The sequence below is a fragment of the Notolepis coatsorum genome (genome assembly GCF_963971535.1).
Source record: "Notolepis coatsorum genome assembly, chromosome: 18".
Classification (NCBI taxonomy): Eukaryota; Metazoa; Chordata; class Actinopteri; order Aulopiformes; family Paralepididae; genus Notolepis; species Notolepis coatsorum.
The window spans coordinates 11,500,633-11,527,616 of record NC_140182.1 but is presented as its reverse complement, the minus strand read 5'-3'; the positions used below and the strand labels follow the sequence as shown (position 1 = coordinate 11,527,616).

At 43.2% G+C, this 26,984-nt stretch overlaps 1 protein-coding gene across 1 annotated transcript; it reads right to left on the bottom strand.

Annotated features, from left to right (window-relative positions):
* LOC311245192 (histone acetyltransferase p300-like) lies at positions 1 to 26,821 on the bottom strand. Its single transcript, XM_084335003.1, has 11 exons — positions 26,730 to 26,821; positions 21,578 to 21,665; positions 18,893 to 19,048; positions 18,499 to 18,687; positions 14,807 to 14,920; positions 14,472 to 14,595; positions 11,445 to 11,573; positions 7,369 to 7,504; positions 6,972 to 7,141; positions 1,645 to 1,762; positions 1 to 1,417 (listed from the first exon to the last, which is right to left on the bottom strand). Exons 2-11 carry the CDS (start codon positions 21,588 to 21,590, stop codon positions 1,292 to 1,294), a joined length of 1,275 nt encoding a protein of 424 aa, XP_084191129.1. The 5' UTR covers positions 21,591 to 21,665; positions 26,730 to 26,821; the 3' UTR covers positions 1 to 1,291.
* Between the last annotated feature and the right edge of the window lie 163 nt (positions 26,822 to 26,984).

Here is a 26,984-nt window from a genome sequence, read left to right as displayed (position 1 = left end):
TCACGGTGTTCCATTAGACATACCAGTTGAACACCACAGATACCACAAATTCTTCTATGAAAGAGAGACATCGAGAGGTTTTGTTTCAGGTTTTTATTATCAATTACTAACGTCCTCGTATGAAACCCTCCAACTAGACTCTGTCTGGAGGAGGGATATACCAGACCTGGAAAGTGACTTTGATTGGCAAGGAGCATGGGCAAATGTCCGACTTACATCAAGGAACCCGGACCATCAACAAATCAATCTTAACTATATTCACAGGACATACTTGACTCCTATAAGACTGAACAGAATGGGTCTTAAACAAGACTCCAAATTCTCCCAATGTACAAATGGAGACGAAGGGACATTTATGCACATGTATTGGGACTGCCCACCAGTTAAGGCATTCTGGAAAGATGTGACCCAACAATTATCAAAACTCGTATCTTGGAATATACCAGTACACCCCTCTGTATTACTATTGAATGATGTTTTTGAGTTTGCAGTAAATCCACAGCTAAAGAGATTGGTTTTATCGGGTATCACAGTAGCTAAAAAGCTGATCGCATCACGCTGGTTTGAACCGGAAAAAATGTGCCGGAAGGTTTGGTTTCTTACATATCTCGATGTGATTTATCAAGAAATATCTACAGCAAGAATTCTGGGTCTCAATGAATCCAAAATGTCAATGTGGTTAGAAGTGGTGGAGAGAATAAAAGCTAGCTTATAATGGTAGTGTCTGGTTAGGAGCGAGGGATAATGGAGGTACTATCCAAGGAGGGGTCCGGGAGGGGGGGGTTCGAGCTGGAGCATATGTGTGTAGGGTTTTAGATAATAGGTATTAGGGGTATATCCTGTATAAGACATTGGTATAATTGGTGATTTCGTTGGATATACACTGTATACGGTAAAATATTATTATATATTTTTTTTGCTTTCTGTTTCTGTGCTTGCATGTCATTTTAGCCATCTTAATTGTTAGTTTCATTATGCATTGTGTGTTGAGTACTGACTTTTAATAATTTTGTTTTGCAATAATAAAAAAAAAAAAAAAAAAAAAAGTATTAAAACTTGGAATTTGAAAAAGATCTGTTTAACTTTAAGATAGAAAAAAATAAAAAATGCGATTAATTTGAAATTAAACTATGGACAATAATGCGATTAATCGAGATATTTAAATCGATTGACAGCACTAATATATATATATATATATTTTTAGCCAATTTAAATTCTAGACGGCCATTGGCCTGTATTTACCAGCTACCGGAAACCCTGGTGTGTGTGTGTGTGCGTGTCGTTTTGGCATCTAGCCTACAGGAGGCATTCCAGTGGGGGGTAGTCGTCTCATTCTGCGCCGCCTGGTCCTCCTCTTCTTCTCCAGCTCCTTCTTGATCATATACATGTGCTCTGCCACCAGGTGGTAGTACTCCGCCTGAGAGAGAGAGAGAGAGAGAGAGAGAGGGGAGGGGAGGGTGGGGACGAACGGGAAGGAGGGAGGAAATGTAGGAACAAGACGACAAGTGGAGGTGATGACGGGAGAAAAGAAAACACCACCGAGGAACAAATCAATACGTGTTCAACAAGCAGTGAAGTCAAGGACGTGTCCGTCCTCCAGGCTCCGCACCATTTGTGAAAAAGTGTTGAGAGAGAATTCCTTACCCTGCTGTTGGCAGACTGGTACATGTCTCCCTCCTTCTCCCTGGCGTAGGCCATTATGTTCGCCATCCGCGGGTCTTTCAGGGCAGCAGGGTCCGAAGTGGGGAATATGACCTGCATTCTGTGTGTGTGGGGGGGGGGGGGAGAGAGAGGTCAGTAGGGGTGGGGGCGGGATCGATACAGCAATCTATTGCAATATTTTGCATGCCGATCAATATATGGATATTCTCAATCTAATTTAGCTGCGATACAAATTATTTTATTGCAGTTGAAGTTTTGACATAATTTGGAAAAAAGGCAATAAATCGCAATATAACAATATCATGACTCTTGTCTCGTGCTATTTTAGTCGTATTGTGGGGGGCCTCTGGTGAATCCCACCACTAGTTGTCAGGGGAATGAGGACTGAAAACAACCACTTCTTAGTCAAACAGTGGTTGGTAAAACAGTGGGTACATAGTGAGTGTGGTTTTTTTTCTTCTTTTTTTTGTCACAGTGCCTCTTTTTTTTTCTTTACAGACTTTGATAGTACCTCCAACAGAGGCACTCTGCGATGTCAGAGTGTGCAGCGTGGTTTAAAGATCAACCACTAGAGGGCAGCAGAACGACCATGTGTTTAGGTACCCTTTAACACATTGGTTGTCAACAACGAGATTTCTCGTAACTTATTGGCCGCCATGCATTGGTTGCCAATAACGAGATTTCTCGTTATTTAAAATCGTTATTTCTTTTATTAGCAATATCCATTCATTTTTCATCCGTCCAGCCTGACATTATCATTGGGAATGTCTCTGAGCTCGAAAAGGGCAAATACCGCCCCCTATCGTCTCCCGGATGGTATTGCACATCATTGGATTGGATCGAGTGAAAAAGTGCATCAGAGAAATACTCCGGTCCAGGATTTTCCTATCTCTGGCAAGCAGTGTCGTGTTACCAGATTCACTGGCGAGGCTGGAAGCAGCTTGGATTATGCGTTTCGGACTATAACGTTGGATCAATAAACGTGATCAATATTTGGAATGGCGATCAAGAATTGGATTCATCTTTTTGCAGAACATCTGATCTGAGGTAAGGAATCTATGTTACCAGTTTTGGGTTAATCAGAGTTGTTTTTCACAGATTTCACAACGTGTGTGTGTGTGTGGCGTTAGGTGCTGAGCGCAGCACGAATAAATTATTTCGTATCGTGCATAAGAACACAAATACTCTCGATAATCTAGCATTTATTTGAAAACGATTCATAAATCAGCCGGAAAATGACAACGTGTTTTGTGTATTCCAGTAAATGGCTATTTTCGCGGAATTTCTCTGAAATTACTAGAACTCTCCGAAACTATACTCGTATTCAAAACGGTATAAAACGGAAATGTACTGATGAAAAAACAATGTTGACTGCAAGCAAGTCATTGATAAGCGATGGGTGTATTAGACACATAATGTTGTGGAAAAAAAGTCTGCACACCGTCTATAGTGTTCCCAAGTTTTAATGTACAAAACTTGGGAACACTATAGACGGTGTACACTTTTTTTCCACAACATTACAGATCTAATTTGAGTCTAGCACCCGTGACTACACTTGGGATGTGCGTGAGTCTTTTCTACTATGTATTAGACACATAGCCATAATTTAAGATATAGTTTATGCATTCGCAAATGTGCTCGTCCTCCCATTGATTAACGTGGTGGCATCCATGCGATAAATCGTCATATCAGGCTGGCAACCAATGTGTTAATACTCAGGTTGTTGTGTCTTGTCCATGTATGTCATGTATATGTATACGTATGTATTTCCATTTATTATCCATCCAGGGAGCCTGGTGTTATCATAGGGAACGAGTCTGATATCGCAAAAGTCCAATACCGCCGCCTGGTAGGATGTGGCCGGTATTGCACATCCTTCGAAACTCTGTATTGGGCTGTGTGTCGATTATATTGGTCCAGGCGGACTTTTCTAGTAACCTGAACCTAGGGCTTCACCCGATCGCATTGAATCGTTTTCGGGACCACCGATTCATTATGCTGTGGTGGGTTATGTCATGGGCCAAATGGACATACAATCTACCAGATGGCAATCAAATAATTGGAATATTCTTTTTGGAATCCCACCGGCCACAGGTAAAAGCAATTTAACGTCAATTTCAGCTTGATTGTGCCTTGTTTTCATAGCCATGTTTTCATAGTCAGCGTATGTTGTTGTACTAACGAATGCCGTTATTGACAATCAATTAATCAGAAACTACCCCCCCCCCCCTTTCATGCATTCATGATGGAACATAATACAGATCATATATGCATTTGAATTTTTTATTGTAGCGTATAGGGACCAAATGCCAATGGATTTAGTATAATACACGTCACAGGCTATTACTAGCCTCCCAGGAATTACCCTAAACCGCTCTAAAACCATACTTATATTCACCACGGTATAAAACGGGAATGTATGGATGGATTTCTTTTATTTTTTTTCACATATTGAACGATAGATACTCTATGTCAAATGGGCCATAGTATTGCATGCATCCATAGCTATAATATAGAATAGTTATAGCCCTGCAAACAAGGTGACGGACTCCATTGGTTTAATGCGTGGCAGCGTATAGCCATATCCCGGAAACAGCGTGGCAGCCAATGAGTTAATGTCCCCTGAGTTTGCTCGGAATGTTAGGATTTTATATGCTTTTTTATTTTGCTTATTTCTGTATGTACACTCAACGTGACTGTAAATGAGGGAAACCTCAGTTGTCTTTCGAGTTTAAATAAAGGTTTCAAATGAAATTAAATGTATATATATATATATATATATATATATATATATATATACACATGTATGTCAGGGGTAATTGTCGGTTTTGACAGTTTTTTATGGTCAAAACCAGAAAATGTAATTCCCTCCGGACATTCGGGCCGGTAAAAAAAAAACTCTGCAATATAGCCTAGTAATTTGTATTGATTATTCTAGTCTGAAAGGTGTTTTATTTTGAAAAAACGACCAAATGTTTTCCGACGTAACAACTCTCTCGCTTTTCTCTCGCCTGTGCCTCTTCCACAGGTGACTCGCGCCAAGTCTCCTCTGCATAAATGGCCGCAACAAGCTAGCAAACTGTTATGGGTTAGGTTTGTCCCAGTGCTATTGCCATGCTCACCTCGAGTTGGCACGTTGCGATTGCACACCTGTGGTTGTTATGATTTGACTACCAACGAAGTAAAGTCACGTTACTAAGTACCCTCTCTGTGTTGGATCCATTTCTTATTGTTATATCGCCTGATTAATCAGTTAAGGATATAAGAAATTGAGGACGAGGACGAGAGATCTAACGAGGCAATAAAGCCTTCAAAACAGCTTCCGCACATCGATACCAAGCACCCTGGATTAAATGTGTTTTGAAAGAAAGAAACGTGAGCAAAGAACGGGACCAATAGATGGGACCATCTCGTTGCAGAGAAACAAGCCCAGGGCTCCCACTGGTTCTGCGTTATGGTGAGTTGTATATTTCATTTAACTATAATATGTTGAATTCCATATTAAATCTATAGTTTATTATGAAGATGCCACACCTTGAAGGCGGGTCCGTGAAAATAATGCCAACATTAAACCAGTTAGAAAAAAGGTTGGTAATGGGGACCCCAATCCATCCGCTTGTGCAAGGCGAAGCTGTAGGCTAATATATTATTCCCTTATTTTCAAATCGTTTTCAGTCCAAAATATAATACGCTAACACAATGCGCGAGATCTCCGTGTTTCGATTCCACCCGTGGACAGAAGCACGGATATATCCGTGGCAAGTTGTTTTTGCTTTTATTCCATTTTAATAACCTATTCAAGGTCGCCGAGATGCACTGCAGATGTACCCTACTCTTTGAATTCGATACCGGCCAGATCCTCTTAGGGGCGCTATCGCGATAATGCAGTGTGCCCTGTGGCTGAACGGAGCATTCTTTTTTTTGACTTTCAATGGAGTTTTCAGTTAGCTGGATTCTGGATGTGCAGCATGTAGCTTGGATTACGTTTTGGATTGCGGATTTCACTATGCAATAAGGGGATTTATCATCAGCCAATGGACATATCGATCTACCAGATGGCGATTGATAACGGGGAAATGCTCGGGGGGATCCAACCGGCTCATGGTAAGATCTTTTTCATGTAAATTAGAGCCCGATCGAGCCTTGTTATGATACGATAGGCCTATATGGCTACTTAGACGAACACGGTTATTGGTAATCAATAATAAGAAACAACGTCCCCCACCCCCCCCCCCCCTTTCATGCATACATGCTTGAGGATCGTGCCGATCATATGCAGTTTGAGTTTTAACTGTAGCATCTGTATAACGGAAATGCCATTGGATATAACGTTAGTATCTATTAGATTTAGCTCTACAAACAGCCCCACGTCTGTTTACATTTGCCAGTCCTCTAGAGATTTATTAGACGCATCCCAATGGCCCAGAATGTGTTAATAGTTAATATAATATGTTGTTATTGTTAGGCTACATCATTAACACATTAATTGCCAAAAACAAGAATTCTCGTTTCTGTGCCCCAACCATTCAGTGCCATAAACGAAGATTCTCGTTTCTGGGTCGTTTTATCCTTTTTTCCGATTTTAATACCCTATTCAATCTTAGGATGCTGTGTGTTGCCTGACAAATGCATAGTGGGAATCCGAAGGTGCAGTACCGGCCGCATCCTACCAGGCGGCGCTATCGAGCTACATTTATAACATTGTATCCTGGGCTGTGGAATGACCCCAGGTCTCGGATTTCATTTTCTGTTCTCGGGTTCAGGCGAAGAACGCTAGCGTCTACAATGTAATCGACGTGTAGGACTATAACTCAGCATTTCACGGATTACGATAGACCGCTCTAAAACCATACTTATATTCACCACGGTATAACACGGGAACGTATGGATGGAAAAATTATTTCTTTTTTGCATCTTGACCGGAAGAAACCCAGTGTCAAATGACTATAGTACCGTATCCATAGCTATAATATAGAATATGGTTATAGCTCTACAAACAAGGTGACCGTTTACATGGGGTTAATGGTTGGCACGAGGCAGTAACTTCCCGGAAGAGGTGTGGCACTGGAAGTGTTAAATGCACCTGCCTGTCATTCATGCATTGAAAATAGATATGGCAGTTTTTTTTTTTATCATTTGTCCGACAAACTGTAATCATTCAACATTCTGGCCGGCAGTTTAAAATCCTAGCGCGACCCCTGATGTATGTGTGTGTGTGTATATACATTTTGTTCTGTTATATTCATGTATGTTTTGTCTTGTATCATTATCAAATAAATACTAATAATTATATATAAAAAAATACTCACATTTTGTGCACCAAGATGTTCCGTAGGTCCTGCGTGATGTCCTCGTGCCAGCTCTTCCTCGTGCCTGCCGCAGAGGGAGGCGTGGCCGTGGGCAGCCTGGTCCTCCTCTTCTTCTCCAGCTCCTTCTTGATCATATACATGTGCTCTGCCACCAGGTGGTAGTACTCCGCCTGAGAGAGAGAGAGAGAGAGAGAGAGAGGGGAGGGGAGGGTGGGGACGAACGGGAAGGAGGGAGGAAATGTAGGAACAAGACGACAAGTGGAGGTGATGACGGGAGAAAAGAAAACACCACCGAGGAACAAATCAATACGTGTTCAACAAGCAGTGAAGTCAAGGACGTGTCCGTCCTCCAGGCTCCGCACCATTTGTGAAAAAGTGTTGAGAGAGAATTCCTTACCCTGCTGTTGGCAGACTGGTACATGTCTCCCTCCTTCTCCCTGGCGTAGGCCATTATGTTCGCCATCCACGGGTCTTTCAGGGCAGCAGGGTCCGAAGTGGGGAATATGACCGAAGTGGGGATTATGACCTGCATTCTGTGTGTGTGTGTGTGTGTGGGGGGGGGGGGGGGGGGGGAGAGAGAGGTCAGTAGGGGTGGGGGCGGGATCGATACAGCAATCTATTGCAATATTTTGCATGCCGATCAATATATGGATATTCTCAATCTAATTTAGCTGCGATACAAATTATTTTATCATTGGGAATGGCTCTGAGCTCGAAAAGGGCAAATACCGCCCCCTATCGTCTCCCGGATGGGATTGCACATCATTGGATTGGATTGAGTGAAAAAGTGCATCAGAGAAATACTCCGGTCCAGGATTTTCCTATCTCTGGCAAGCAGTGTCGTGTTACCAGATTCACTGGCGAGGCTGGAAGCAGCTTGGATTATGCGTTTCGGACTATAACGTTGGATCAATAAACGTGATCAATATTTGGAATGGCGATCAGGAATTGGATTCATCTTTTTGCAGAACATCTGATCTGAGGTAAGGAATCTATGTTACCAGTTTTGGGTTAATCAGAGTTGTTTTTCACAGATTTCACAACGTGTGTGTGTGTGTGTGTGTGGCGTTAGGTGCTGAGCGCAGCACGAATAAATTATTTCGTATCGTGCATAAGAACACAAATACTCTCGATAATCTAGCGTTTATTTGAAAACGATTCATAAATCAGCCGGAAAATGACAACGTGTTTTGTGTATTCCAGTAAATGGCTATTTTCGCGGAATTTCTCTAAAATTACTAGAACTCTCCGAAACTATACTCGTATTCAAAACGGTATAAAACGGAAATGTACTGATGAAAAAACAATGTTGACTGCAAGCAAGTCATTGATAAGCGATGGGTGTATTAGACACATAATGTTGTGGAAAAAAAGTCTGCACACCGTCTATAGTGTTCCCAAGTTTTAATGTACAAAACTTGGGAACACTATAGACGGTGTGCACTTTTTTTCCACAACATTACAGATCTAATTTGAGTCTAGCACCCGTGACTACACTTGGGATGTGCGTGAGTCTTTTCTACTATGTATTAGACACATAGCCATAATTTAAGATATAGTTTATGCATTCGCAAATGTGCTCGTCCTCCCATTGATTAACGTGGTGGCATCTATGCGATAAATCGTCATATCAGGCTGGCAACCAATGTGTTAATACTCAGGTTGTTGTGTCTTGTCCATGTATGTCATGTATGTGTATACGTATGTATTTCCATTTATTATCCATCCAGGGAGCCTGGTGTTATCATAGGGAACGAGTCTGATATCGCAAAAGTCCAATACCGCCGCCTGGTAGGATGTGGCCGGTATTGCACATCCTTCGAAACTCTGTATTGGGCTGTGCGTCGATTATATTGGTCCAGGCGGACTTTTCTAGTAACCTGAACCTAGGGCTTCACCCGATCGCATTGAATCGTTTTCGGGACCACCGATTCATTATGCTGTGGTGGGTTATGTCATGGGCCAAATGGACATACAATCTACCAGATGGCAATCAAATAATTGGAATATTCTTTTTGGAATCCCACCGGCCACAGGTAAGAGCAATTTAACGTCAATTTCAGCTTGATTGTGCCTTGTTTTCATAGCCATGTTTTCATAGTCAGCGTATGTTGTTGTACTAACGAATGCCGTTATTGACAATCAATTAATCAGAAACGACCCCATTCATGATGGAACATAATACAGATCATATATGCATTTGAATTTTTTATTGTAGCGTATAGGGACCAAATGCCAATGGATTTAGTATAATACACGTCACAGGCTATTACTAGCCTCCCAGGAATTACCCTAAACCGCTCTAAAACCATACTTATATTCACCACGGTATAAAACGGGAATGTATGGATGGATTTCTTTTATTTTTTTTCACATATTGAACGATAGATACTCAATGTCAAATGGGCCATAGTATTGCATCCATAGCTATAATATAGAATAGTTATAGCCCTGCAAACAAGGTGACGGACTCCATTGGTTTAATGCGTGGCAGCGTATAGCCATATCCCGGAAACAGCGTGGCAGCCAATGAGTTAATGTCCCCTGAGTTTGCTCGGAATGTTAGGATTTTATATGCTTTTTTATTTTGCTTATTTCTGTATGTACACTCAACGTGACTGTAAATGAGGGAAACCTCAGTTGTCTTTCGAGTTTAAATAAAGGTTTCAAATGAAATTAAATGTATATATATATATATGTATCTCAGGGGTAATTGTCGGTTTTGACAGTTTTTTTATGGTCAAAACCAGAAAATGTAATTCCCTCCGGACATTCGGACCGGTAAAAAAAAACTCTGCAATATAGCCTAGTAATTTGTATTGATTATTCTAGTCTGAAAGGTGTTTTATTTTGAAAAAACGACCGGATGTTTTCCGACGTAACAACACTCTCGCTTTTCTCTCGCCTGTGCCTCTTCCACAGGTGACTCGCGCCAAGTCTCCTCTGCATAAATCGCAGCAACAAGCTAGCAAACTGTTAGCGTCTCTACAATTCGTAGCCGCATTTCTGCAGACCCCTCTCTGATTGGTTGAACTCTATTTTTGCAGACCCCTCCCATTTCTGCAGACCCCTCTCTGATTGGCCCCCCGCATGAGCCGAGACAAGCTCCTCTAGCCAGGAGTCGAAACTCCGTTAACTCCAGAGAGAGAGGCTGAACGCAATTTATACGCATGGAAGTATTGATTACGCCATAACGAATCATTAAAAAAATATACCGTTAACTGGAATATGTTGTGTGTGCCTTTACACATGTTGGATAGGATTATGTAATTGGTTTGTATAGCGTCGCGTATAACGTTATTTCGCGTGACTTCACGGTTTATTCACATTTCACAACACAGCCAGCGGTCAACTTGTTTACACTCCCCACTTACTGTACAATGTAACATTTAGATTAACCCAGTTGTCTATCTGTATGTCATATGTTACGATGAATTGAAAATGGGGGACCCTGATGTAAACAAGACGAAAGTCTTTCTCTGGGGTCTGCATTCCCTTAACAATTGTATGTATTGAGCTGTACTGTGTACTGTATACCCATTCTGCAATCTGTTAATAAAGTTTTCAATCAATTCAATCAATCAATAACTAGACAGTTACAATATAACATTTAGATTAATTAACCCAGTTAATGCCTTAAGAGCGAGAGGCTGGTGGTCAAGTCAAGTCAAGAGTTATTTGTCACAAGTTGTTTATTAGCCTAGACATTTTCAATTCATCATCTTGTTTACATCAGGGTCCCCCATGTTCAATTCATGATAACATATATGACATGCTGTGTGTTGCCTGACAAATGCATAGTGGGAATCCGAAGGTGCAGTACCGGCCGCATCCTACCAGGCGGCGCTATCGAGCTACATTTATAACATTGTATCCTGGGCTGTGGAATGACCCCAGGTCTCGGATTTCATTTTCTGTTCTCGGGTTCAGGCGAAGAACGCTAGCGTCTACAATGTAATCGACGTGTAAGACTATAACTCAGCATTTCACGGATTACGATAGACCGCTCTAAAACCATACTTATATTCACCACGGTATAACACGGGAACGTATGGATGGAAAATTTTTTTCTTTTTTGCATCTTGACCGGAAGAAACCCAGTGTCAAATGACTATAGTACCGTATCCATAGCTATAATATAGAATATGGTTATAGCTCTACAAACAAGGTGACCGTTTACATGGGGTTAATGGTTGGCATGAGGCAGTAACTTCCCGGAAGAGGCGTGGCACTGGAAGTGTTAAATGCACCTGCCTGTCATTCATGCATTGAAAATAGATATGGCAGTTTTTTTTTTATTATTTGTCCGACAAACTGTAATCATTCGACATTCTGGCCGGCAGTTTAAAATCCTAGCGCGACCCCTGATGTATGTGTGTGTGTATATACATTTTGTTCTGTTATATTCATGTATGTTTTGTCTTGTATCATTATCAAATAAATACTAATAATTATATATAAAAAAATACTCACATTTTGTGCACCAAGATGTTCCGTAGGTCCTGCGTGATGTCCTCGTGCCAGCTCTTCCTCGTGCCTGCCGCAGAGGGAGGCGTGGCCGTGGGCAGCCACGCAGAGGGAGGCGTGGCCGTGGGCAATCGACTGGGATGAAGAGGGAGACACAAGATGAACACAGTCATGTTAGTAGGGGTGGGAAATCACCAGTTTCATCACGATACGATATCGATTCTTTGGACAACGATACGATATTTTCCGATATCACGAAGTCTGCCACGATACGATACGATTCGATTCAGGTGCCTGCGATCGATACGAGACGATATTATTATATGCCCATTTAACACAATCAGTCACATTTAAATCAACAACAAAACAGGCAATGGAAATATCATTTTATTTTTTTTATTTTTGAGCTCTTCCAGACATTTAAATGAAAAACAATCTATTGTTTTTAATACAAATAGACCTGTTCACTGTTTTTGGTTCGTTTTTCTTTTTTTTTCCTCGATATTAATATCCTATTCACTGTCACAGAGCTGTATTTTGGCTGGAAAAGGCATATTGGGAGTCCGAAGGTGCAGTACCGGCCAGATCCTGGTAGTGGGGCTATCTCGAGAATGCAGTAACCACCCCCCCCCCCCCCCTTCCCAGTCCCTAGTGGACCTCTGCTGTTCTCTCTATATGGCTCTGATCAGCTTAGCTTAGTTAGCTTACGCTAACGCAACGTTAATTTCGGTATTTAACGCGACGTGGGCATAAAGGAATGGCGAGGATGCAAAGCGTGTTTAGATGCATTTGACCCGTTGTGGGGGGAAAAAAACAACAGGCACTTATTTCGGGTCGCAAAATAGGCGGACTCTGAAACAAGTAAGGGATAATGTATAGCTACAAGGTCATTGTCGCAAAATAATTGACCGACAGAGTTTAAAATACAGAGGCGCAGCGCCGAGGTGTTTTAAACGTCAGTGAAGGTCAATTATTTTGCGACAATGATCGAGTATAGCTATACATTATCCCGCTTATTACATGGCTAACTTACTAACAATATACCTAATTCATCGACAAGACTAGATCAAATGAAGACGCAGTTGTTCTGTGGCTCTGTCAGCCCAAATAAAGTGATTATTATTATCGCCTCGGCAGCCGGCAGGTCTGTGGTCTCTGGTCTGATTGCATGACTGAGTGCAGCTGTGCATATGCTGAGCTGCACTGAGGCAGTGTGTCAGTGGGGCTTGATTGCGAACAGCTGCGCATAGCGGTCATTATTGTCCCACAGCGGTCATTATTGTGTGATAACGAACCTCTGATGCGCGCTACGCTATTGACCAATCACAAGCAAGCATTTCGGCGAATGTGAAAACGCCATGTAATAATGCTGTCTAACGTCTAACATCACGCTGCTACTGAGCTACTGTTGTTGTGGCGGCCGGGCGGATATGCTCACCAGGGGATTTTCAAAATAAGAGTAGCGCAATATGAATCGATCTTTTTACGTTGCATCGATCCTATTTGATCATTGATAATAGATCGATATATCGATCTGGATCGATGTGTCGTCCCACCCCTACATGTCAGGGTACGCTGACGCCTCACACACAGCTACAACTCTGACATGTGTTGGCCATATGGCCATATGAAGGAAAGCAATGTCCCCCTTGAGTAGATTTACCACATACTTATCGCTGAAGATATCCATTTGTTTGAAATACTAGTATTCTAATAAATTCTAATTTAAAAGGTCCCCTATCTTATAAATGGCCCTTTCCAGTGGTTTGCATTGTTTTCTAGCAATGTGGGGGTTGTACCCAACACTGACTAGATGTGAAATTCTCATTCAGTCCCATTCCTCCAGTTCAGTTGAGACAAGATCCTCCCCCACTAAAAACCAAGCCATTCAGAATTTACACTATCAACTGTGATACGTTGAAATTATAATAAAAACGGAACGAGTGGAAATAATGCGGAAGCGGTTTCCCTGTCAGACACTTGCACTTCCTCAAAAGAGGGTCTGGTCGGTCGGTCTCTCCCTCCCTCTCTGTCCCTCCCCTCTCTCTCTCTCCCTCCCAGTTATCTGCCAGTGCAGGTGTCACTCAAAGTGCATTGTGAGTATGGGCGGAGCCCAGCCAAACAAAAAAAACAATAGTTCCCCTTTAACACATTGGTTGCCGTTCACTTAGATTTACGTTTCTGTGGCTGTACTGAATGTGTCTGAGATCGCAGACGGTCTGAGATCGCAGACGGTCAATACCGCCACCTAACGCCTTGCGGCCGCTATTGCACTCCATTTGAAACTATGTGGTTTCTTTTCTCTACCAAGCTGCGGCGTGGGGGCGGGGTCTAAACACTACGGCAAAACAAGGGCTTGTAGGGATGGCTTGGACAACTGACCCCGCCCGCCCGTTCATGTGCAATGCCGGATAACGTCGGAGACAGGATCGCCGTGGATATCTGGAATGGCGATAAGATAATTGGATTATTCTTTTTGCAGTACACCAGAGACCAGGTAAGGACTCTATAATATTACCAATATTGCGTTGATCCGTGTGTTTAAAGGGTACAAATAAAAATAATTCTACACCAGAATGCAGGTAATAAAGTCTTTGTAACAAAAGATTTCCTGGTGGGGGACGCGTGTATCCTTTCCGCAACGGAATTCGGTTTCCGGGTTCCTCTGATTGGCCGCGACCCCCACGTGACCCGCCCCCCTATCCACCGCTCTGTGGACTCGCTCGCTTCCTCAATTTATACGCATGGAAGTATTGACTGAATGAATGAATGAAAACTTTATTTAACAGATTGCAGAATGGGTACCATACAGTACGGCTCAATACACACAATTGATAAGGGGATGCAGACCTGAGAAAGACGTTTGTCTTGTTTACATCAGGGTCCCCCATTTTCAATTCATATAGAACGACTACGCCGTAACAAATCATTAAAAAAATATACCGTTAACTGGAATATGTTGTGCCTTTACACATATGTTGGATTATGTAATTGGTTTGTCATGACAAACAAATTAAAAAAATCGCGATTTACCCGCTGGCTACAACAACACTGGGGGGGATCTGACCCGGCGGGTTGAAATTGGGAGCGCTTGGTTGCCCCCCCGGCACCACCCCAAGAGAGCCCCCGAGCACTGCACCGGCACCAGTCAGAAGAGCTGCAGGAACGGAGATGAGAGGAGACAGATGTTGATTAGGTCTTATTTCCCCACGTAATAAATAATGCGTTACCAATTACAGTCTTATATGCTAGTAATTGATTTGGTCAAAGTTATTTGGAAAAAATCAGGACCAAATGGGATAAACAGAGGAATAAAACGAACACAACATTTAGGGAATAGTGTCGTTTGGTCAGATACAAACACTCACACGCCAGGATCCTCTTGTATCCGGCGTTCTTGAGCGGGGGGCAGATGGGACAGTCGTGCCGCGTGCAGTCCTTACAATGGGAGATGATCTGTCTCGAAGACCAACAGTGAACAACTGAGGACGAGAGAGGGAGAGAGAAAGACAGACAAACAAACAAAAAGGGGAAAAAGAGACAGGGTAAGAAAGACAGGGATGAAATGTTATTAACACCTACTGAATGAACATCACAGCCGGGGAAACAGAAATGCTCCGTCGACACACGTTTTAGACGTCCCTCAGATGTCAGCAAGTTACTTACTGGCAACAAAACAGAAAGAAAGCTGCTCGCCACATTGTACTGGAGATGCACCGATAACAACACTGGTATCAGATATCTCGAGATCCCCCCCCCCCCCCCCCACCCCCCCCAATACTAAAATCAGATACTTAGGGCCATGTGTAAAATGTTAGACATGTGTAACAAGCGACTTGGATTTCTGCATTCTTGGCATATAGACGCGTGTTAGATCTCTCTAATGGGAGAGAAATTGATTATATCTCAATTAGTCTTGTACAATGCACCAAAACTAATGGTAAGTCTATATTGCTCTGTAAGAATAATGGGTGGTGTAACTGAGGGGTACAATTCCCTGACTGTATTGAATAAGTATGGTATCATTAAACCACTACTGAGTTATGTACATTACTACTGGCCATACAGTACACATGTATATGAGATGAACACCCACACAATAACACGGCTTAACAAGAAAGTACTGTTTATAATATTTATTAGAAGAGCACCAAGATTATCTTACATTTATTAAGAATGAGAGTTGCGCTTGTAAGGCGAAGAATGTGCATGAATAGGTCAAGAGCGTAAGTCCATGAGCATATTACGAAGGGGATCATTAATACCACCTGTAGCATGAGAATTATACAAGGTACACTAGTAGGTCAGCTGGAGATACTAGGGGGGTTCCCTCCGGTTGTAAGCCAGCAGGGGAGAGGATTTGTCGGTAGCAAAAGTCTGGATCAACGAGGAATAAAGAGACTCCAGGTACAGGAGACAGTGCAATAATCCCTTGGTCCGTAGACAAAGCAACAGCTATTCTCCGGTATGCACTGCAGCATGGGTGAAAGCTAGCCAGCCTCAGAGTCCTAGAGGCGGGCTCGACGGTGCTCCTCACAGGGTAAATCCCACACGGTAGTGGGGATAGACGATTCTCTGCTCCAGCAGCCACAGGACCAAAGCAATATAATCCAGCCGAAAAGGGCTCTGTAGTCGTCGGTGTAGGTTATCCAGTGTACATATCCACACGGTTCTCGTCTGGGGCTCCTCGGAAGACGGCACAAGGTTAGGCCGCCCAGCCTGGATAAGCACACTAGCTCGGTACGATGAAACGTTGGTAATGCTGGTCACTGTAGAACGGTAGCCGCACGATACACTATACATAATAGACTATTACTTAATAATAGAATAGGTCGAACTCGACGATACAGCGTTAAACTCTGACACTTCAGCTATCAATTCGCACGCGGTCTCAAGGCTCTATTTCGGGGCAAAACGGGCCCACTTCACAGCACGTTGTATCGTGGTGAAGGCTTCAACTTATTAGGGTAACTAACTGCTGTATCCACCTGCAACGTATTTATACGTAAGGTGAATAATCTAGTACCAGCCTTATTTCTGTCTCGTATTACTGCGCAAATCTGGGCATGTTGAGACATGTCTTAGCGGTGACTTTGAACTAGACATTGGGGGTATGGCCGTGGCGACTAGGGGGTCGCTGTCCAATAGGAGAACGAATATTATGGTCTGGCCTGTACTAGGTAAAGGGATATTCCGTGTATATGTACAAAGAATATACAAGGGATATCAAACGATATACAAATATTATACAGGGTATCTCAAGCAATAAATATATATATTCGGTTTAATCTGACCCTTTGTAACAGGTGGGATCGGAGGCACTCTTGTCAGGCAATATTGGTCAAGTTTGGTACTAGGCATCTATCAGTGCATCCCTACTAGGGGTGGAACGGTTCGTATTCGAACCGTACATCGTTCGGTATGACCTCCGCGGTTTGGGGCATGCGTGTATTGTTCGGTTATAACGTTAGCCACAAGCTTGTTTGTTTGTTTGCACTAAGTTAATACTTTGACAAATGTTGCCTATATCTTTCAGTCAGTTCGGTCTTTGTGTGCCAAACATTATTTAAGGCAAACTGTAAACTTTTTTTTTACCAAATAAATGAGAAGCATTTTTAAATCAGCAATGCCCCTCTCTTGCTGTACCAAAATCTCTCCTAGCTCTAACCGGTCACTGTCAAAATAATGTGCCTGATGTTAAACTGCCTCATTCTTTCAGTTTTTGCATGACTATGTCCTTGAGAATAACTGAAAAGTTGGATTATTTTAGGCTATATATCTTATGCTGATGTATGGTATTTTTGGAGTGTTACATACAATTTATTTTATTTTTTTAAACGTATACCGAACCGAACCGAAAACCGTGACACCAAAACCGTGATACCAACCAAATCGTGAATTGTGTGAACCGTTCCACCCCTAATCCCTACACTATATCAATCCATTCACTATGTCTCAAACTACCAAGCCTCCTCCTGTACTCACCCCGACAGGACTCACTACCCACCCAGCCTCCATCCTGTACTCACCCTGACAGGACTCACTACCCACCCAGCCTCCATCCTGTACTCACCCCGACAGGACTCACTACCCAGCCTCCTCCTGTACTCACCCCGACAGGACTCCACTACCCACCCAGCCTCCATCCTGTACTCACCCTGACAGGACTCACTACCCACCCAGCCTCCATCCTGTACTCACCCCGACAGGACTCCACTACCCAGCCTCCTCCTGTACTCACCCTGATAGGACTCCACTACCCAGCCTCCATCCTGTACTCACCCTGACAGGACTCACTACCCACCCAGCCTCCATCCTGTACTCACCCTGACAGGACTCCACTACCCACCCAGCCTCCATCCTGTACTCACCCTGATAGGACTCCACTACCCAGCCTCCTCCTGTACTCACCCTGGCAGGACTCCACTACCCAGCCTCCTCCTGTACTCACCCTGGCAGGACTCCACTACCCAGCCTCCTCCTGTACTCACCCTGACAGGACTCACTACCCACCCAGCCTCCATCCTGTACTCACCCTGACAGGACTCACTACCCACCCAGCCTCCATCCTGTACTCACCCCGACAGGACTCCACTACCCACCCAGCCTCCATCCTGTACTCACCCTGACAGGACTCACTACCCACCCAGCCTCCATCCTGTACTCACCCCGACAGGACTCCACTACCCACCCAGCCTCCATCCTGTACTCACCCTGACAGGACTCACTACCCACCCAGCCTCCATCCTGTACTCACCCTGACAGGACTCACTACCCACCCAGCCTCCATCCTGTACTCACCCTGACAGGACTCCACTACCCAGCCTCCTCCTGTACCCACCCTGACAGGACTCCACTACCCACCCAGCCTCCATCCTGTACTCACCCTGACAGGACTCCACTACCCAGCCTCCTCCTGTACTCACCCCGACAGGACTCCACTACCCACCCAGCCTCCTCCTGTACTCACCCCGACAGGACTCCACTACCCACCCAGCCTCCATCCTGTACTCACCCTGACAGGACTCCACTACCCACCCAGCCTCCATCCTGTACTCACCCTGGCAGGACTTGTCGGCCTGGCAGTGGGTCATGTGGTTCAGGACGTTCTTCGCGCTTCGACAGTGTGGCCGGTTGCACTGTCGCACCTCCCCGTTGGCCTGCCCCAGCCGCTGGCACTGCGCGTGGAGCAGGAGCAACAGCTGCTTCTGGATCGCCTTTTTAATATCCTGCAGATACCCTGTGTAATCTGCAAACCATTTTCTTATTTTCAACATCTATAAAATAGTTAATAGTGCACAAGATTATTTGTAGTTTCTGAACCCAATCTACCCCCATCTGAAACAAATTTGATTTATTTTTTTGCCCCACCACCACATTCTCCGGTGTCTACGACTCTACGGTGACCACTTTCTCCAGTCACAGAGGCGGCGGTCGGGTCTTAAATGTCTTACCATCGCCGCCATGCCTTGCATGGGCTGGTTCTTCTTGTCCATGTTGAACTGGGCCAAGCTGTTGGCCATGGGGCCCTTGTTCTGGAGCTGAGGGCCCAGCCCTGCTCCTCCCAGACCCAGGTTCCCCTGCCCTCTGGGGGGCCCCATCATACCCATCTGGGAGGGGAGAAGGGAGGAGGTACAGAGGCAGAGAGAGAGGGGGGTGACAGGGTTGAAGGGTGTGATGTGGGGCACAGAAACAGATGTACGAAAACACTGATTTGTTGTATTCGAATCACAAAAACTCAACTGACGAACCAAGTACTTACATCATAATGTAAGTACATCATCATAACTTATAATAATGCTGTATATACTGCATAAATATATTTATTCTTACCGTGTATATATATATATATATATATATAGATATCTACGCACATCCGTCTGTGCATACCTGCTTATAATCCTTTTTACAAATCTGTAGATACTATATCTATATCTGTACATATCCCTTACCTACTCTTACTAGTTACGCTGCGATTTACTACCAGTGTCTTCATAGCTGTATCACTGTACATATTAATACTACAACTTTGTACATACAGTGACAAGCACTATATCCAGTAGTACTAATTTATAATTCTATACCCAGTCTAATCACTTCAGTGTTTTGTTTAAGCTACTGCAACGGCTTTGCCTGAAGAATTTACTACATGACCGGGACGTTCTAACTTGTTTGCCGACAGGATTCGGGAAAGGTTTGGTCCGTTCGGAGGCAGCTTCCAGGGGAAGTACATACACCGGAAATTCACACTTTCGGCCGTAGTGCTTTACCAGTCTTTATCTCACGGAGGAGATACAACTGGGATCCCACCTCCAATTGTGCGTTCGGCTGAATGGCCACTCTCTGTAGTCTGCTACGGTCTTGTGCGGTGCTATTCCCAAACCAGGAGGTGATATTGACAGTCTGGATGCTCTCTATTGTGCATGAGTAGAAGTTCTTAAGGATATTCTGACTGACTTGGAACTTCCTTAGGCGCCTGAGGAAGTAGAGGCGTTGCCGTGCCTTCTTACATTTACATTTACATTTAGTCATTTAGCTGACGCTTTTATCCAAAGCAACTTACATGTTCTGTACGACAAGCCATCAGGAAGGGCACAACTCAGCTGAGCAACAATGTTCATCAAAGTGTTGAGTGCTACAGTGTAGGTTAGTTTATTAGGACAAGTGCATGACAGTACGGTTAGTTAGGGTTAGATTTTTTGACTACACTGTCAATGTGTGTGGTCCAAGTCTACCGTTTGAGGTTCTGAAACAGAATGTTATTTTGAGTTAAAATTGGTCATCTCCATAAGCTAAAATGGTATTATATTTGTCTTTAGCGAAGTGAAATGAGACAACCCTACACTTCACGGGAACGCGCATAACAGAGGGGTAGGGCCAAGTGGTAGGGCCAAGGGGAGAAATGGGACAAAAGATTGCTCAGTAAAAGCTTTTGTAAATCAAACTAATGAACCTAAAAGGGAAAACATAAGGCTGGTTCCCTTGTGGTTCCTCAGTACAGCAACCTCACTAGTAAGCTTAGCTTAACAGTATAGATGTATAGAATCAATCTGGTGATCAAAACTAGACTGGTCATGTCAACTAGTATAGAAGTAATGTCACAGCTAGGGCTGGGCGATATGGCCTAAAAATAAAATGTGATTTTTTCACACCACATCCGATTTATGATTTTAATCGATTTGTTTCTCTTAAAAACTAGAAACACCAAGAAAATCATTCAAATACGCTTTGTTTTTATTTGACACAAAAAAAATTATCAAACCAAGATGAATTTCCCTATTGGGATTGAAGTGCAAACCTAACTTTCACCAATCTTCACTTAAAGAAAATTATAATAATAATAATATATATATAAAAAGGTTACTCTTGATCAACCAAAGATGAATGTCCCTATTGGGATTAATAGTGCAATAACTTGCTTTTTCACCAAACTTCACTTAAAACAAAAAAAAAGTGCCTCTTGATCATCAAACAAGAATGAATTTCCCTATTGGGATTAATAAAGTGCAAATCTAACTTTCACCAAACATTATTTTTTGTTAAATAAAAGGTGACTATTAAAAAAATTATTATTAAAAGAAAAAGAAATTATATTTTCATTTAAAAAAAGTCATCCTAGGGCGGTCAGGTGGCGTAGCGGAGATTGCGCTCGTCACCAATGCAAGAGACTGCGCTCTCGACTCCCTGAGTCAGCATTGCCTTGGCTTGGGCTGATCGCTATACTATCCGAAACTATACTTTTTAAAGTCCATATCACCAGGTTGCCTGCATCAAATTCCAACATCCAATATACCATATACTGTAGGATGCCAAGAGCATGCTCTACAACATGGGATCATCCATTTCTATCTACAGTAAAAGCTGTTGACATGTAAAGGGTTTTTATAAACTCATCTTAATGCTAATATGTCTATATTACTACCTACTATGCTAATATGTCTATACTACTACGCTTCTCTGTCTATACTACCATGTACTGTGTATTATGCTACTATGTCTATACTACTACCTACTAATGCTAATATGTCAATACTACTATGTACTATGCTACTATGTTTAGAAACCAAAAAACATATATTGTATGTTTTTCACACACCATGTCCGAGATAAAAAAAAGCATACAGTAACTGTGGCCTCACCATAGGCATCCATGACCGGCTTCAAGTCCTTGTACTGGGAGATGACATTAGTTATCTCACGCACCGTCACTTCTCTGTATTTGTATTGCTGAGGAAAAAAAGAGGGTTGTCATTAAAAAGCAAATACAGCCGTGTGAGCGAATACATTTACATTTAGTCATCTAGCTGAACGCCTTGATCCAAAGCGACTCACAAGTCCTGTACAACAAGTCAGCAGGAAGGATACAACTCTGGCAGCTAAGGGAAAGTAACATTGTTCATCAACAGTGTTGAACTTGAGTCAGAGTGCTACAGTCTTGAGTGAATGGTAACTGGTAAATGTTGCGTTTTAAGTGCTTTACAATTTGTTCCTCCCATTTTACCCATTCACACACCGACAGCGGAGGCGACCGTGTAAGGTGCCAACCTGCTCATCGGTACTGTAGTTAGGGGTTAAGTGTCTTGCTCAAGTGGGAATGGAACCGGGAACCTCCGGATTACCAAGCGACTGCTCTACCTCCCGAACCACTGTCGCCTCATAACTGTTCTAGGTTGTAATCAGTGGGAATGATTCATTCATGTCACTATACAGCGGGCTCGGGGCTGAGCCTGTGTGTCTCTCTCTCTCCCTCCCTCCCTCTCCTGTACGCGTGTATCACTTCCGCAACGGATTTAGTCGGATTTTCTTTTCCGGGTTCGCCTGATTGGCCGCGACGGCCACGTGACACGCCCCCGCGGCAGCGGCGCGCTGCTGTGTTGATGCTCGCGGCGGCGGCGTGGACTTGACCGCGAGGCTGGAGTTCACTTCGCCTTTCACATCGCGCCACGCTGCAGTTAGTGTTGTGTTCATTCATAGTTAAAGACAGTAGAGGTACATTGCATAGTATATTGTATGGTACAGTAACAGTCTCTGGAGCGCAACAGTAAGAAGCATTTAGTTCACTTCCCCTTTCACATCGCGCCACGCTGCAGTTAGTGTTGTGTTCATTCATAGTTAAAGACAGTAGAGGTAGTACATTGCATAGTATATTGTATGGTACAGTAACAGTCTCTGGAGCGCAACAGTAAGAAGCATTTAGTTCACTTCCCCTTTCACATTGCGCCACGCTTAACTATGAATGAACACAACACTAACTGCAGCGTGGCGCGATGTGAAAGGGGAAGTGAACTAAATGCTTCTTACTGTTGCGCTGTATCCCTCGGTGCTAACTAAGTGCCAACTAAATCCGTTGCGGAAGTGATACACGCGCCCCGGCAACCAAGGGCCAGAAGAAGCAGGAAGGGTCCTCAACAAGAGGAGTAATAATGTCTCTTGACTATCCGGTGGAAGTCGGGCGTGAGCAGTGTGGCAATAATAATGTTGAATAAAGACAGAAAAACTAGCTAGTTATGATCAGAGCCTATCTGATCCCACTGATCCAGGGACTGTAGCCAGACCCTCTTCAATCCCACGCCTATAGATTGTGGGCCACGCAATCGTTGGCCGGCCCTCTTAAGATTTGCATGCAACGCTTTCGAGGGTTAAAATCATATTGGTCGGATGTGTTGTTTTTTAATCAACACGGCTAGCACAATTAACCCCTTTAATCCAGAAAGCCTGCAGAGATTTGAGTTATCTTGGCAGGCTTGCACATGGAAAGAAGTCAGAGACATTTGTGCCTCGAATGCAAATGGTTATCTTCTAATCTATCAAAAAAAAACATATATATAAAACATATATATTTTCAGTATATATATATTTATTTATATATACTGTATTTCAGAATAAGGGAAAATATGTTTAATATGCCCTTGTGCCATGAGATAAAATGTCGCTCAACACAAAATTTGATTAGATTAGATTAAAATGCATTGTCATTATACAGCACAAGTACAGTACAACGGAAATAAGTTTGGCATCCAACCAGAGTGCAAATATAGCAGTAAAGTGCAATAGCAATATTCACTTTACATTGGAATACTGACATACATTTGACATAGAAACTGTACATTGGAGGAGGTTGGGTAGGTGGGGTGGGGTTGGGTGGGGCTGTACATTGGCCTCCTTGCACTGGCTTCCTATACATTTTAGAATTAATTTCAAAGTCCTGGTGCTCACTTTCAGAGCTCTGCACGGCCAGGCACCAGAATATTTAACTGACCTGCTGGAACCATATGTGCCCAGCAGGACCCTGAGGACAGCTGACCAGGACCTGTTGGTCATTCCGCGCACCAGGCTGATCACCAAAGGTGACAGAGCCTTTCAGTCTGTAGCGCCTAGACTCTGGAATGCCTTTCCTCGTGGCCTAAGAGCTGTATCGTCTGTTGAAATTTTTAAAAATCAGCTAAAAACATTACTGTTTAAACAGGCCTTTGGGTAATGTTTGAGCTTCTCCTTCAGGTATAGAATATCTTTTGTTTTGTTTTGTTTCTCTGTGATGCATTGTGTTTTGTTCTATCTTATCTCTTGAATGGTTTCTTGCTTTTTATTTTAATTTAATTTAATTTCTGCTGTATGTAAAGCACTTTGTGAGCTGTCTCTGTGAAAAGTGCTATATAAATAAACTTTACTTACTTACTTACATTGGAGGTGGGGGGGGGGTTGGGTACATTGGAATACTGACAAAGCCATGCTTGGTCTTTATTGTACAACTGGGTTAGGACATTTGTAGGGGCCAGTTTTGAATTGCAGTCTCCCGTAGGTGTTCTTTGAGAGTGTTTTTGAAGGTGGGTAGTGATTCACATTCCTTTACCGCTTTGGGTAGGGCGTTCCACATTGTTGTGGCATAATTGCGAAAGGTGTTTAGTCCCTTGTTTGAGCCGAATCTGGGTTTTACATGATTTGTGGAGCTCCCTCTGGTGTTGTGATCGTGGTATTCACTGACCTTTGGGATGTATTTTGACATGTACATGGGTACCTTGGTCGTGTAGTGTATCTTGTAGACCAGGCCCATCAAGTTGCTGTACTCTGTCGTCTACTTTAAGCCATCCTAGGTTGGCAAAGTGTGCAGGGGTGAGGTGGGTTCTAGGAGTCAGGTCAAGCAGTAGTCTGACTAGTTTGTTTTGAGATGTTTGTAATTTGGTTTTTAGTGCCTTTGAGGTGCTTTGGTACCATGAGGTGCAAGCAGTGTCGTAGTACCCTTGAATGAGTGCTCCTGCCAGAGTCTTCAGGGTATTCTTGTTTACCAGAGAGGAGATCCGGTACAAGAATAGAGTTCGTTGATTGACTTTTTTTATTACATTGGATGCCATTTTGTCACAGGAAAGATTAGCCTCTAGGATGGAACCCAGGTAGGTAATTTCATCTTTCCTTGTGACAATATTGTCACCCACTGTAACTGAGAAGCCGTCGGTCTTGCTGAGTTTGTTATTTGAACCGAAGAGAATGGACTCTGTTTTGCCCATGTGTAATGATAGTTTGTTGTCGGCGAGCCATATGCAGATTTTGCCTAGTTCCGAGCTGAGGGTTTTTTCAACCTGTAACTTGTTCTTGTCAGAGACCAGCAGGGCTGAGTCGTCCGCAAACAGGAACAAGTTGCAGTCACAAGCTGACGACATGTCATTTGCATAAATTAGGAACAGTAGTGGTCCTAGTATGCTTCCTTGTGGAACACCACAGTTCACTGTGAGGGGGGGGGATAGGGTACCGTTTACCTCCACCATCTGTTCTCTCCGCTCCAGGTAGGATTGTATCCAACTCACTGATAAACTATCAAAACCAATTGCTTTTAGCTTGTCAATCAGAATGGTGTGATTGACGGTGTCGAATCAGTGGCCGCCTCAGATCTACTCCTATCCAAGCTCCCGGAGGGTCATCAAAGAGAAGCCGCCTATTCTCAGTCCTTGCCCCACAATGGTGGAATGAACTACCCATCCCAGTTAGGACAGCCGAATCCCGTCCAATCTTTCGCCGTCGACTAAAGACTCACTTCTTCAACCATTATCTGAAATGATAAAAAAAATTAAAAAATCTAACCCCGACTAACCTTACTGTCATGCACTTGTCCTAATAAACTAACCTACACTGTAACACGCAACACTTTGATGAACATTGTTACTCAGCTGATAGAGTTATACCCTTCTTGCTGTCTTGTCGCACAGAACTTGTAAGTCGCTTTGGATAAAAGCGTCAGCTAAATGACTAAATGTAAATGTAAATGAAGGCCTTTTGTAGGTCTAGCATGACCATGCCGCAGTATTGTGACAAATAAACCTCTTGATTCTTGGTTGTAATCAGATGTACTGTACTAATACGAATACGATCGAAACTAGTGTTGCTCACTTTACCAACGTCAGTATGAATGAATGAATGAATGAATGAAAACTTTATTTAACAGATTGCAGAATGGGTACAATACAGTACGGCTCAATACATACAATTGTTAAGGGGATGCAGACCTGAGAAAGACGTTTGTCTTGTTTCCATCAGGGTCCCCCATTTTCAATTCATATAGACATTTATGACATACACAACATACATGACATTTATGGCATAGGGACATATAGGTATTTAGTACTGATACATTTGTGACATAAACGGTATTCAAATATACAGTACTGTTACCCCTAGATCCTGACAGAGTATATATGATGGGGAGGGGACTGTACATTAGGAGGGGGTGGGTGGGTGGGAGAGAAATATACATACGGCGGGGAGGGAATATATACATGCGGTGGGGAGGAGACTGTCTATTAGGAGGTGGTGGGGGTTTTGGGCATTTACGGTGGCCAGTTTCGAATTGCAGCCTCCCGTAGGTGCTCTTTAAGAGCGGTTTTGAATGTGGGTAGTGATTCACATTCCTTTACAGCTTTGGGTAGGGCGTTCCACATTGTTGTGGCATAATTGCGAAACGTGTTTAGTCCCTTGTTTGAGCCGAATCTGGGTTTTACATGATTTGTTGAGCTTCCTCTGGTGTAGTGGTTGTGGTATTCACTGACCTTTGGGAAGTATTTTGACATGTACATGGGTACCCCGGTCGTATAGTGTATCTTGTAGACCAGGCCCATTGCAAGTTGCTGTACTCTGTCGTCTACTCTAAGCCATCCTAGGTTGTCAAAGTGGGCAGGGGTGAGGTGGGTTATAGGGGTAAGGTCAAGTAGTAGTCTGACCAGTTTGTTTTGTGATGTTTGTAATTTTGTTTTAAGCGCCTTTGAGGTGCTTTGGTACCATGAGGTGCACGCATAGTCGTAGTACCCTTGAATGAGTGCTCCTGCCAGTCTTCAGGGTATTCTTGTTTACCAGAGAGGAGATCCGGTATCCAGTATGGTTTTGAATTGATTGATTGAACACTTTATTAACAGATTGCAGAATGGGTACAGTACAGCTCAATACATACAATTGTTAAGGGGATGCAGACCAGAGAAAGACTTTCGTCTTGTTTACATCAGGGTCCCCCATTTTCAATTAATCATAAGATATATGACACACGACATACAGATATACAGTACT